Source organism: Trichechus manatus, unplaced genomic scaffold, assembly GCF_000243295.1.
Source record: "Trichechus manatus latirostris isolate Lorelei unplaced genomic scaffold, TriManLat1.0 scaffold00038, whole genome shotgun sequence".
In the NCBI taxonomy this organism is placed as follows: domain Eukaryota; kingdom Metazoa; phylum Chordata; class Mammalia; order Sirenia; family Trichechidae; genus Trichechus; species Trichechus manatus.
Window position 1 is genome coordinate 15009821 of NW_004443974.1, and position 13884 is coordinate 15023704.

General features: G+C 52.6%; 1 protein-coding gene across 1 annotated transcript in view; it reads left to right on the top strand.

Annotated features, from left to right (window-relative positions):
* The first annotated feature begins 455 nt into the window (after positions 1–455).
* Positions 456–13884, top strand: part of PRDM12 (PR/SET domain 12) — a 14240-nt gene continuing 811 nt past the window's right edge. The window contains exons 1-5 of the mRNA XM_004375840.1: positions 456–719; positions 2503–2693; positions 4331–4486; positions 12191–12302; positions 13554–13881. Coding sequence (XP_004375897.1) covers positions 497–719; positions 2503–2693; positions 4331–4486; positions 12191–12302; positions 13554–13881 — 1010 coding nt within the window. The 5' untranslated portion in view covers positions 456–496. The remainder of the gene's footprint in view (positions 720–2502; positions 2694–4330; positions 4487–12190; positions 12303–13553; positions 13882–13884) is intronic.

Here is a 13884-nt window from a genome sequence, read left to right on the forward strand (position 1 = left end):
CAAAAGCTCTTCGAGCTCGGCCGGGTACAAGTCTGTCCTCCGACGTCAGGGGGTCATTAATAACCAATTAGGAGGGTCACTGCGGCTCCTATAAAGGCGCTGAGATTTTGCCAAGGGGAAAACCGTCCAGGCTGGGTGTGCGAGAGGCGAGCGCGCGTCCAAGAGCCCCTGGCAGCCGTTTCTCCGCAGCCACCAGCCTCCCACCCATCCCGCACCCCCGCACCCGCCTCCGCCTCCACCCTTGCCTCTCCAGTCCTTCGCGCCGCCTCTGCCATCTCTGCTGATTCCTCCATTTCTCTCTGCCTCTCTCCCCCTTCTTCTCTGTCCTCCCAGCCACCCCCTCCTGCGTTGTCCTCCCCCTGCTCCTCTTCCTTCTCCTCCTCGCTCGAAGCCCTCTCCTTTCCGCGCCTCTGCTCCGCTCTCGTCCGCCACATCCCCGCGTCAGTGCTCCCGCCGGGCCGTCCGTCCCCAGGCGCCGGCGAGCCCCGGACTGCCCATGATGGGCTCCGTGCTCCCGGCTGAGGCCCTGGTGCTTAAGACGGGGCTGAAGGCGCCGGGGCTAGCCCTGGCCGAGGTCATCACCTCCGACATCCTGCACAGCTTCCTGTACGGCCGCTGGCGCAACGTGCTGGGTGAGCAGCTCTTCGAGGACAAGAGCCACCACGCCAGCCCCAAGACAGCCTTCACCGCCGAGGTCCTGGCGCAGTCCTTCTCGGGCGGTGAGTCACGCCGTCGGGGCCCGCCCCGGTCCCTCCTTCCCAGGCCCCCATTCCTCCCCCGGCCGCTGCGAGAGATGCAGCGGGGAGACCAGGCCTAGCGGACTCTCGCCCCAACCTGGGCGCTCCTGACGCTCCGTGCGCCTCAGTTTCCCCGCCCTCAGAAACAGGCTGTGTGCAGCCAAGCCGGGTCACGCCGTGGCCCGCACTCCGTGAGGCCGGAAGAAGGGACCCGGGAGTCCAGGCAGCCAGGCGGCTCTGCCCCTGCGGCCCCCTGCCCGCTCCTCCCCTTTTTGAGCCGGCGGGTTCCCGGCATTTAAAACCTTACTAGGCGTGTAATAGCAGTTGACTCAAAAAGAAGGGGTTTTAAATTCATTTAGTTAACTTGGGCTTGACCCGCGAAAGTTCCCACTTAAACCAAGAACTTTAAAAGGCAGCGGGGGCTGCGGAGGGGGCGGAGGGCGGGCGGTCGGGGAGAAAAAGCCGCGGAGAGAGCGAGGGAGAGAAAGGGAGTGAGAAAACTTTCTTTTCTTTAAGATGTCTCAAGTTCTTATTCCTCATTCATCAGCCCGCAAACAATATCTTTCCCTAGCGCTGGCATCTCTGCGCGTCGCCCTCTCTTCCCCCTTTACGATTTCTGTTCCTCTCTTAATTTACCGTGAAGACTAATTCCACTTCCATTCACGCTATGTCAACCATCTAATCCCCCCTTTTTGTAAGGGGAATTCCTCGGCCCCTTTTAAACAAGTCCCCTCCGCATTGAGCTACAATTTACTGCTACAGCATTCTTCCAGGGCTAATGAATTTAGAATTAGCAATTTCTTTCGAATGGAGCCGAATGAATGCGATCACTTTAACAGCGTGACAAATTGCCGGCCGCGCCGCAATGGACACCGTTTAACACCCCCTTTCAGCTGGCCCGCTCGCCGGGTATTTTCCCAGGTAGCTTAGAGGGGAACCTTGTAAGACATGGAGGCCGCCCCTGGGCTCCTTGCTGCTCCCACCCTGGCCACTGAGGCCGGGCGGGGGTCTCCGGGAGGTAGGGGGCTGCCTCGGCTCTTCTCCACCCAGGGAGGCGACTACAGGCTCGCTTGGGCCTGGCCACCGCTCTCTCTGGCACCCAGGAGCCTGGGCGCAGGGAAGAGAGGGATCCTGGCGCTCTTGGGTCACACGGCGGGTTCCGAGCCCCGCCTGCCGCCGCCTGCGTTTCTTTTGCGCCTCCGCAGCTCCCCAGCCCGAGGTCTGTCCCCAGAGCTGCCAATCCACCTTGGGCGCAGGGCCTCCCCGAACCCTGAAAGGAACCGGAACCTCCGACTGTGTTCCAGGTCCTGCGCCAGCGCCCCGTGCCAGGAGCCGGGACGCGCAGTGGGCGCAGAGTGACAGGAGGAAGCGCCCCGGGTTGGCCGTCACCTCCTGTTTCTCCGCCTGTAAAACGGCGCGTCCGGCTGGCTCAGCAGCTCTTAAACTTTTTTGGGTGTGTGTGTGCGTGTGTGTGCTTTGAGAATTCCCGGAGTAACAGAAAAATCTAGAAACGAGTCCCAACGTACCTCTAGATTTGGAGGGCACTAGAGGTCCCCGGGATGCAAAACCGAGGAGATCGCGACCCTGATCCTCCACACTGCCGGGCCGCCGCCACACACATGCACAGCCGAGTGACTTCTGTGGTGTTGGGTCCGTTTGGGGTTGGCCGGGACGGACAGGACTGGGGCAGGGGGCTGGTGCGGGGAAAGGGCCGCTCCTTCCCAGCCTCAGTCTCTGACCGCGTTCCCTGACTCCCCGGCCGCAGAGGTACAGAAGCTGTCCAGTCTGGTGCTGCCGGCCGAGGTGATCATTGCGCAGAGTTCCATCCCAGGCGAGGGCCTCGGCATCTTCTCCAAGACGTGGATCAAGGCGGGCACCGAGATGGGCCCCTTCACCGGCCGTGTCATCGCCCCGGAGCACGTGGACATCTGCAAGAACAACAACCTCATGTGGGAGGTAAGTGCGGGCCAGGGGAGAGGGTTGCAGGGCGCCGGCGAGGAGCGCAGGCTGCGGGCTGCGCGTGAGACCCGGCGTACGGCCGCGGCCGCTTAGCACCCCCTGGGAACTGCAGGCACTCCTGGCTAGAGGCTCCTGGAGGGGGGACATTTTGCTGCCAGTTGCCTGGAAGTCATTCCCTAAACTGCGCACTTTGGAATAACGCCCCCCCCCACCCCAAATCTGTGCTACAACGACAGTCAGGTTCGGGAAAAATCGGACCCGCTTCCTCCAGGCAACCATGCAAGCATGACTATTGGCCCCACTTCACAGATGAGGGCACTGCGACCAAGAGAGTTGATGTAGATTGTCCAGGGTCCCGCTGACAGCTGGGAAGCCGCTGGGTTGGGTTGGGTGTCTAGGGACGACCCCCCAACCACTCGCATTCTTTCCCTGACTCCAGCAAGCAGCCAGGGAAGCCTCTCAAAGCCAGCCCTGGGCTGGGGATGGTGGTGGCGGAAATGGAGAATGGCGGAGGCCCGGGCTTCCTGGGAATCAGCTTCCCAACCCCAGGCAGATAGTGACATTCAAAATGGTCATTGCTGAACTGGCACTGAGTAAGCTTTCTGAATGCCCGCCTGCATGCTCTCCATCCATGATTTCAACAGTCCTCTGAATAGTACTATTATTCCCATTTTACAGAAGGAAATCGAAGCTCAGGGAGGCTTCCATCCCAGGCCTTCTGACTGTTCCCTCCCAGTGTTCGGATGCCAGGGAGAGGCAGCTTAGAACAAACCCAGTCCTGCAGCTTTCTTCTTCTTGGGGTTCTTACCCTGTAGAACTGGGAACCCACCGAGGCCAGGCTGGGGCACCCACTTGCCCCTACCTAATCTTGTCCCCCCATCTCCTTATTCCCCCAGCCCCCTACCCTCTTCTCCTTCTCCATCACAGCCCCCATCTGGTAGACCCTAGCAGAGTCCAATGTAACAAACCCTGCAGCTGGTCAGGGGAGCAGGAGAAAGAGAACAGGGGGGCAGCCCCGAGGCCTATCCCAACCTCACTTTCTCCTCCCTGGGAGGTCTGAGCCCTTGGTCACCTTCTCCAGGATGTTACTGGGTCGGGAAGTTAGTGTCTGGTTTGGCCTCTTGAGTGCCCTTGGACGCTCCCACAAAAGGGCTGAGATTTGGCCACGGGAAGACTGTCTCGGCCAGGGCGCACAGGAAACCAGCCTCCCTCTCCAGGTTCTCCTGCCCCCTCTGAGGTCCCGGCCAGTGCTCCCACTGCTCTGGGGAGTGCCTATGCATTCCTCAGAAGAGCTAGCTGGAGATCACTTAGTCTGGTCAGTGAGCCCATGGAGGACCTTTTCTGGGGATGGGAAGGATGTGGCAGCAGGAGCACGTCATGGTCAGCTCATAGGGCTCAGGCGTCAACTCACTGTCGGCCACTTCTAGCTGGATGGGCTGAGGCAAGTCATCTCTCCAAACCTCGCTTTCCTCATCTGGAAAACCGAGATGATAGTAGCTGTATCCACTTCCTGGGACTGTTATGAGGATGGAGAGAGTACAAGGATGTGCCCAGCACAGGGCCTGGCCCTGACCACAGACGGCACATGTGGGTACAGCCTTGCCTCACCTGGTCCTCATTCCGCCTGCTCCTAGGTGTTCAATGAGGATGGCACAGTGCGCTACTTCATCGATGCCAGCCAGGAGGACCACCGGAGCTGGATGACCTACATCAAGTGTGCACGCAATGAGCAGGAGCAGAACCTAGAGGTGGTCCAGATAGGCACCAGCATCTTCTACAAGGCCATTGAGGTGAGCTCGAGGTGCTGTCTTATAGGGGCTCTGTGTGTGTGTGTGTGTGTGTGTGTGTGTGTGTAGGGCAGCTGTGTCCAGGGACTGTGGTGGACAGAGGGTCAAGGTTCAAGGGCCTTGACTCTGGTCCAGTCAGCCCTGCCCAGACTGTGGGGCAGAGCCCAGGCATCAGGCTCTCCGAGACTGTGGCCTCTGTGGAAAGCTCTCTGCTGCAGGTTAGAAAGGAAGGAACTTTTGACTTTATGCCATTGTGAGTGTCAGGAGCACCTCAACAGTGAGGTCCTTGGATATCTGCTGAGGGTGTCCTGGTGTTCAGAGGTCACAGAGGAACAGAGGGCAAGGCGTAGGAAGGCAGCCCAAGGAATGCATTTGGGTGGGAGAGAGAGCGTTGTGTCTGAAGCATTTGAGCTGTGCGATGTACCTCATTCTGCATGCCTGGGGCGCCTACCACATGTGGATAATGATCCTAGTCACAGCTATCATGTACTGATCACTCCCTGTGTTAGGCTTCTCCTAGACACTGTATATATACACATTATTGTATTTAATCCTCATGCGACTCTGTGAGGGGAGAAAACTGGGTCTCACATGGTGGCAGGCCGACTAAGGAGCTCCTTTCAGAGCATTTGTTCCTTCATTCGGAAGAGTGTTGGTGCTCACATCTGTGCTAAGTGAGCCTTCTCAGAGAGAGAAAGGGTAAAGTGCAAACAGATAACTATCACTTCCCACAGTGGAGGTGAGGGCTAAGGGAAGGTTCAGGTGGGCAGAGGGGAGGTGGGAGGGAAAAAAGTGTGTTCACAGTAGGGAAATGCTTGGGCAGAGGCAGAAAGTGTCAAGGTGTGTGGGGAGGGGCTGATGGCAAAGCTGAGGCAGGCCACACTGTCTGCTGTCTGGACCCTCCCTGGCCAGTGTTCCTGGACAGGAAATGTGACATTTGGTTCAGCGTCTGGCTCAGGAGCAGGGGAAACTGTCCAGAATTCCCTGTGGCAAGTTGGCTGTGGGTGCTGTGTTTGGGGGGGGGGTCTGCTCCCACCACACTTTTCTGGACCTTAAGCCTCTGCTCCCCCATGGGGAGGAGGACAGTGCCCCTTGGAGGGAGGTTGCAGCTTGGTTGAGTTTTTGGGGTGGCCAGAGAATGATTTCCCTTAGTCCTTGGTCCATTTTTTCCCTGGAACTCAGAACCCGAAGCTCTTTCTAAGGCCCCCAGGAGTGCTGGGGCCTACCAGCTTCTGGAACTTGGGTCCCGAGGGTTGCTCCTAAATAACCAGGCCCAAGGGAATTTCCCAGGAATGATGGTGGAAAGGCCTTTGCCTGGGCCCTGGTGTGGCCAGAGGGGTGGTACAGGGGTGGGGGTGGGGACCAGAAAGTGGAGGATAAGGAAAAGGCATGAGGGGTTAAGTGAGGTCAGATGGCTAGTGAGATAGTGTGAGGGTAGGACAGAAAGTGGCCCAAGCCCAGGGCAGGGGTGGCTCCTGTGGCCATCTGGCCGGGGATCAAGAGATCTCCACTACCAGACAGCTTAGAATGGGCCTCAGGTGTATCTGAGCCCCACTTCATAGATCCTCATCCCTCCTTCACACACACACATACACACACACATCCTCACATTCGTACACTCCTTCCAGCCATCCTAATACAGATGATACGGAAGACATATCCCCCTCCCATGCAACACACACACACACAGGGACACATTCACTTAGGAGACAGACCCAGAATGTCTACATCCTTGTGGCAAAGGGCTCCCAGCTGGGGCAGGTGAGGGGGCCTGAGTCTCAGTTTACTGTGCAGGTCACACCAGCAGAAAGCAGAGCAGTCAGGAAGCATTTAGAGACATTTATACAAAAATTCAGTCAGAGGAAAGGTGGTTGAAGAATATCTCTAGGGAGGGATCTAACTATAAGATTAACAACAAAACAAAACAAAAATATTCTACAATTGATCAGGAATTAAAAGTGATACAATAAGATCAGGAAATAAATATATATATATGATATAAACCCAAAAAACCAAACCCGTTGCCACCAATTCGATTCCGACTCATAGCGACCACGATAGAACAGAGCAGAGCTGCACATAGAGTTTCCAAGGGGCAGATGGTCGATTCAAACTACCGACCTTTGGTTAGCAGCGGAGCTCTTAACCACTGTGCCACCAGAGCTCCAGATATATATGGTAGCATATACATTTATATACACACATATATATCATATACATTTATTTCCTGGTGTGTATATGTATGTATATATGTGTGTGTGCGTGTGTATATATATATATATATATATACATAAAATATCACCAGTTTGGCTATTAATGCTTTTACAGAATTAGTAAATCGACTAAGAAGGACCATATACCAATGTTTGAGTGTAAGATAAGGAAATACAAAAATATCACTCATTTTACTTTTAATAAGCAAAGCTGGAGACATTCTTCTTGGTGGCAATTTTCTCAAACCCACCTGGGTTTTGTCATGATGTTAGACTTCATGTACTGGACAAACTGCGTGTCCTGGTGTATGTGACCACCCGCGTGGCAGGGCCAAGGCTCGAAGCTCAAGCAGCCCTCCCGCTTGAGCAGAAGATACTGCTGCTCTCCCAGGACACTCTCGATGTCTCTGGGATAAGTCGGCTGTTTGCTCTCTGCGTGTGTGTGAGTTAGCCAAGGAGAAGAACCATTGCGTGATCTGTTTTCTTAATCTTTCTGAAACTCAGGACTGCTATTTATATTTCATAACAATAACCTATTAGTTGCCAGAAATGGGAAGGAACATGTTTATTCTATAAGCAGCATATACTATTGATGCTCTAAAAATTTTCACAAATACAAAATAGCAACCCTCCAAAAGAGACAAAGGCAGTGGAGTTCGGTAGAGAATCTTCAGGCAGGTTCTGCATCTGGCTGAGTCTATTGGCTGTTATTCCTGGTGCATTCTTCAATTCAGATGCCGAAAATGACATTTCTAGAGAGTGCCCAGCACCGTGCCTGGCACATAAAGTGGGCACTAAATATTGAATGAATAAAAGTCTTTCTGCAAGTGATGGGAGCTGGGTTAAAAGGCAAACACACAGGGACCCAGTTCTTCCAGGAAAAATGAACTGGCTGTCCCAGACCTTGTTTGAGTCCAAAAATCAGCATAAGAAAAATATTTAGGAATAATGTATTAAAGTTTTGGATTTTGTAATTGGGAAGAAAATTCTCAGAGATGTTTGCTTCTCTATTCTTCGGCAAATTACTATGCCCTAAAGACTTTTTTTTTTTTTCTACGTTCCTTTTGACCTTGCTGATTAGTGGGTGCTGTTAAGGCTCTCGGATTATTAATAATAAGCATCATTAATAACGCTACTATTGTGGAGCATTTACCGTGTGCCAAGCACCATGCTCAGACCCTTTGCAACTTTTTAAAAAAATAGAATACTTCCAGCCCTGTTAGGTGCTTTCTACTATTATCCCCATTTTACTATGACAAAACTAAAGTTCAGAACGATTCCGTTGTTGAGCTGTGATTTGAACCCAGGCTTCTCTGACCCCTGAGCTGGGGCTCTTGATCATCACGCCGTGTGGCCTCCCTTGCCAATAGCTATTTGTTGGAACTCTATTAATTGCTGTGTCAGGACATCTGTGGTACAATGGAAATTGATGTTCGTCCAGATGACACTGAGATCCTTCTAGACTAGGGCTTCTGCACCACATGGGGGAGGGGGCCTCAGAGCCCTCTGGGAGATGTTCAATCGTGTGACATGAATTTTTATTAGAAAAACAAACCAACCCCCCACCATCATCTTCAATTTATAATAAAAACTCAGAAAGTAGGACAGGACAGAACTTCTGGGCTGATATAGAAGGTTAAGAAATATGAGTTGAGAGATCTTGTAATTTGTCAACCAAGGATTGAGGCACTGATGTTCTTCAGAGTATTGGTGGCATGGATTTTCTGCTAGAGGACTCGGTTTCTTTGAGAATTGCTTTGTTTACTGTGTGTCCTGAGCCTCTCTCTGCTCCCGCAAAAAAAGCCAATGAGCCCCTGAAAAGAGCCCCAGCTGGCTAGGCCTGAGTGTTGGCTGTAAAGAAATAGTGTTAGTGAGGGGACGTGTTCTTTGCACTTAAGCAGTCAGCTGGTGGAACTGTGGGAGCCTCTGGACGGTAGTACCATGATATCAGGGAAGAAATTTCAGGTTCTCAGGTTTCCAGGGCTTGATTACAAGAGGTATCTGGCTGAGGGGTACCTGGGAACAGGGAGACACCAGAGAGCAGGACGAAGGCCTGTCACTGACTTCTCAGGGCTCTGAAGGGCTGAGAAGGGTTACTGGCTCTGGAGACGGTGGCTCCCGGCTCTGTGCAGGCTGCCTCCCCTGATGCTGGTTCAAGAGCCCATGGCTTCTAGCTGTCTGGGGATATGTGTCACTCAATTCCAGTAGGTTCTTCTTCTTTTTATTCTTTTTTTTTTTTTAATTGTACTTTAGATGAAGGTTTACAGAACAAACTAGCTTCTCATTAAACAGTTAGTACACATATTGTTTTGTGACATTGGTTACCAACCCCACCACATGTCAACACTCTCCCTTCTCGACCTTGAATTCCCTATTACCAGCTTTCCTGTCCCCTCCTGCCTTCTAGTCCTTGCCCCTGGGCTGGTGTGCCCCTTTAGTTGCATTTCGTTTTACGGGACTGTCTAATCTTTGGCTGAAGGGTGAGCCTAAGGAGTGACTTCATTACTGAGCTAAAAGAGTGTCCAGGGGCCATACTCGCAGGTTTCTCCAGTCGCTGTCAGGTCAGTAAGTCTGGTCTTTTTTGGTGAGTCAGAATTTTTTTCTACATTTTTCTCCAGCTCTGTCCGGGACCTTCTATTGTGATCCCTGTCAGAGCAATCGGTTCCAGTAGGTTCTTCTTAATAGATTTTCATTCTTAAAAAAATTTTTTTGTATAAAAGTGTTCTGTGCTTATTATTAAAAAATCAGATGTATCATGTAGAAAATGGATGTCACTCTGCCCATCACACTGCTCTCCGTGAACTTGGAATCAGCATTTTAAAATAGTCACAAAATGCCAAACTCTTCTGGGGCAAGACGTACAAGAAACCCGTGAGAGTGGCTGGGCATGGAGAGCAGGAGGGAGATTACTTTTCATTATACGCCCTTTGACATGTTTGCACATTGTTGTTGATGTGTTTGCGTCATTGTTCTCATTTTTTAAATTAATTGGTAAAATTAATTTTAGTACATTAAAAACGTATAATGAATGATTCACCCTTATGTTAAAACAGTCACCACTGAATCTCTTATTTGAAAAATAATATTCTAAATAACCATTATGAATAATAATATTCGGGGTTTGTACAATCCCTGATGTTCTTAGCTCTGACTCTCATTCATCATCACTATCAGCATCATACTTAATTGTTGTAGTTTAAGTGAAAGTTTACAATTCAAGTTAGTCTCTCACACAAAAATTTATACATACATTGTTATGTGACCGTAATTACTCTCCCTATACTGTGACAGCACACTCCTCCTTTCCACTCCAGATTTCCTGTGTCCATTCAACCAGCTCCTGACCCTCTCTGCCTTCTCATATCACCTCTGGACAGGAGCTGCCCATTTAGTCTCTTGTATCTACTTGAGCTAAGAAACACACTCTTCACGAGTATCACTTTATGTCCCATAGTCCAGTCTAATCTTTGTCTAAAGAGTTGTGCAAAGAGCTTTGTGTGTGGGACCTGCTGAACCCCAACAGGCACTCAGTGAGGCAAGAGCTATGTTAATGTCCTTATTTTACAGTTGAGGAAACTGAGGCACAATGACATGAGGCACCTTGCCCAAAGTCATAACACGCTTTCCAAGTGGGGAGCCTGAGTGGACCCTGACCTGTCTGACTCTAGGTCCTGAACCAGAACCCTCTGCGGCGCCATCCTCTGAAGGAGTATGTTCAGACTTTCTAACGGAGGCTGGTTGCTTTAGAAGAACCATGGCGAATAAATGTCTGCTTTCATCTGAGAATTGAAGCCAGAGGTTGGGTCACTGTTGGAGGTGACTTACAATCAGTCTTAGAGTTGGGGTGACCTCAGGGATCGTGCTCCCAACACCCTCATTAGAGCGGACAAGTTCAGAGAGGTGAAGTGATTTGACCAAGGTCACTCAAGGACCACCTGGTGACGGATGGCTCGTCGCGCCATCTTGTGTAGAGCGGCTTCCTTCACAATGAATTTCTCTTAAATATTTTAGTTCCATTATCTACTTTTCTAAACAGGTTCACAAGACCTCTCTCCTCTGCCCCTTTTCCAGCATGGCCTCCAGCTCTGACCTGCTGGCTTTCTGGACAGTGGCCATGACTGTAAATGACCAGAGAGGCCCCAAGGACTTTCACTGCAGTGCCAGAGTCTAAGCTGCCCGCTTTCTTTGAGGGCTCAGGGACAGCACTTGGCTTTTCCATATTTGAACCCCCATCACCCTGTGTTGGTGTGGTACCTTCTGCCTGGCTTCTCATTACCCACTGATCCTGAGCCTTGATGTGGCACCCCACAGGCTGTGGGCTCAGGTGGGAAGGGGCCTGTGACTCTAAGCCAAGTTACAGGAGGATGGGAGTCACCTAGGCTCCCTCACACTTTCCTGGACCTCTCTCCCCTCTCCCCTCCCTCCTCTCTCTGTTTCTGTGTCCTTTCTAGGTTGAGCAAGCTCTCTGGGATGCTCTGAGGGTCTTCCTGGATCTGACCTGGCTGGGGTTCTTCCAGAGGAAGGAAGGTGTGGTGAACAGAGGGGCTTCTAAGTGTAGCAGGAGTCTGAGGCCAGAACCAACCTAACGGAAGGGGAGCTTCTCTCTGGTCAGGGAATGGAATCCCAATCTCCTGGGTATGCCCTGGATTGTGGGGTTTATGGTCAACACCGACTCAGAACGGGCCTTCCACAGCCTCCCTGATGGTCACTGAAAAACCCTCCCTACCAACAGCCTTCACCTCTTCCCTGGGGCAGGTCCTCACTAGAGACAGCAGAGCCCTGTCACCCCTGTCATAGACCTAGGACAGGGTGAAATGGATTTTGTTTAAGGCTGTTTTCCCCAGTATTTCCTGAGGTGGGAGGAATTCATCAATTTTAGCATTCGCCATGTGCCTGGAATCGCGCAGAGCCCTGTGATGGGTAGAGAAGAACGTGTGATATGGTGCTGCCTTATGGGTGCTTTGGATGAGAGATGTTTCCAGAACATTATCAGGCAGGTTGCAACCAAGTGCTATATAGGGTGCCCCACAGCCCACACTCTTTGGAAACAGGTGGCTCAGCCCTGTGGCCCTGAGGGCTGCCTAACTCTGGTTCCACTCAGTAAGAAATGAAAAGTTTTCTAGCTTTCCATCTTCTGTTACTTCTGCTGGCTCCAAGGCTTCCATTCTGTTGCTGTTGGCTTGAAAGTTCTGGTGTGGCCAGGAGGCAGCTCTGTTCCTAGCTGCAGAGCTAGGACAGAGATGATGAGAAGGCCTGGGCAGGGAAGGGAGCTGAAGAGTGGAGCAGTCCAAAGACCTCTGTTTGTGCAGCTCACTGGGGATGCTCGGTGAAAATGAACCCTAGTGTGGCTCTCTCAGGGCTGAGGCTGGATGCACATCTCCATGGCAGGAGCCAGGACAGCAGCCTCCTGGCTGCAGGGGATGTGCAGAGACCCTCAACTGTCACCCCCTGACCGCTGCCTCCCTGATCTCTCCTCTCACCTCCTTCCTTGCAGATGATCCCACCCGACCAGGAGCTGCTGGTGTGGTACGGGAACTCACACAACACTTTCCTGGGGATCCCAGGTGTTCCTGGGCTAGAGGAGGAGCAGAAAAAAAACAAGCATGGTAGGTATTCTTCGAAAGGCCTTAATGCAAAGGACTCACTGAGGGAGGAACACAGGGAGAGAATGTGTGTGTGGTAAGGAGGCTCCTGGCCCCTGGGGACCCTGCTTCAACCTCTGGCAGCATCAAGTAGATGGGGCCTACTGGTCCAAGGAGGCTGATGCCCCTGGAGCCTGCCACCACAATTCTGGCATGGGTGGAGGCAATCGTCCTGCCAGATGGACTGTCCTGGGGACAGGTGAGGGGACACCAGAGAGGTAGCGGGTCATGGCAGAAGGAGCAAGGGGCTGGGCAGAGGGAGCCTAGATTGGAGTTCCAGTTCTGCTGTACAATTTTTGGAATGGCTCTGTGCCTCAGTTTTCCCATTTGTAAAGCAAAGGTGTTAGGCAAGATTATCTCTAAGCTCCCTTCTAGCTCTGACAATCTGTACATTTCACTGCGCTGTCCCTGGTGTCCAGCACAGATGAGACGCTTGTGACATCTGATTATCCTTATTTTTACAGAGGATGAACCTGAGGCTCATGAACTACCATTGTTGAGCCCTTGCTCTGCAGCTAATGTTTTACTAACATGAATTCTTCTGATTCTTACAACAGACCTATGGGGGTAATGCTATTATTACCTCCATTTCAGGGATGAGAAAACTGAGGTGGCAGTTCCCTAGTACATAGTAGGCACTCAGTAAATTTTTGTGCGATGAATAAATTTAAAAAATTTTGGGGAGTGGTTATAATAATAGCTACTCTTTATGGAAGGCCAACTAAGAGCCAGGCACTTCCCATACATGGGCTAAGACATGTAAAGTGCTTAGTATACAGTAAACTTTCAATGATGCCTGCTTTTTATGATCATCTCGTGGAATAGCGCATAGCCCTGTTTAGGTTGTACTAGGTTACCATTTCACAGATGAAAAAAAACGAGGTTTAGTGAGGCTACGTCACTTCCCCGAGGTCGCACAGGGATAATCTGGTGTCAACTCCTGTCTGACCCCAAGCCAGGGCCCTTCACTGCCCCTCCCTTGCCTCTGCCAGCGCCTTCAGTCAATCCAACCATCAACCATCCCTCAGTCAGACAGGCTGAGCTCTGGAAGCGCAGCGCGTGCGTGGGAGTGCGGGGAGGGGTGGGTGCCCGGTCCGCGGCGGCGACGGCTCTAACTGGGCTGCTCTCTCTCTTCCTCTTCCGTCTGTTCCCCCAACCCCCCGCCCGCCCTACCCTGGCCTCCCTCGCCCCCCCGGGCCCCGCCCGCGCGGCCAGAGGACTTCCATCCGGCGGACTCTGCGGCGGGCACTGCGGGCCGCATGCGCTGCGTCATCTGCCACCGCGGCTTCAACTCGCGCAGCAACCTGCGCTCGCACATGCGCATCCACACGCTGGACAAGCCCTTCGTGTGTCGCTTCTGCAATCGCCGCTTCAGCCAGTCGTCCACGCTGCGCAACCACGTGCGCCTGCACACGGGCGAGCGCCCTTACAAGTGCCAGGTGTGCCAGAGCGCCTACTCGCAGCTGGCCGGCCTGCGCGCCCACCAGAAGAGCGCGCGCCACCGGCCGCCCAGCGCCGCGCTGCAGGCGCACTCGCCCGCGCTGCC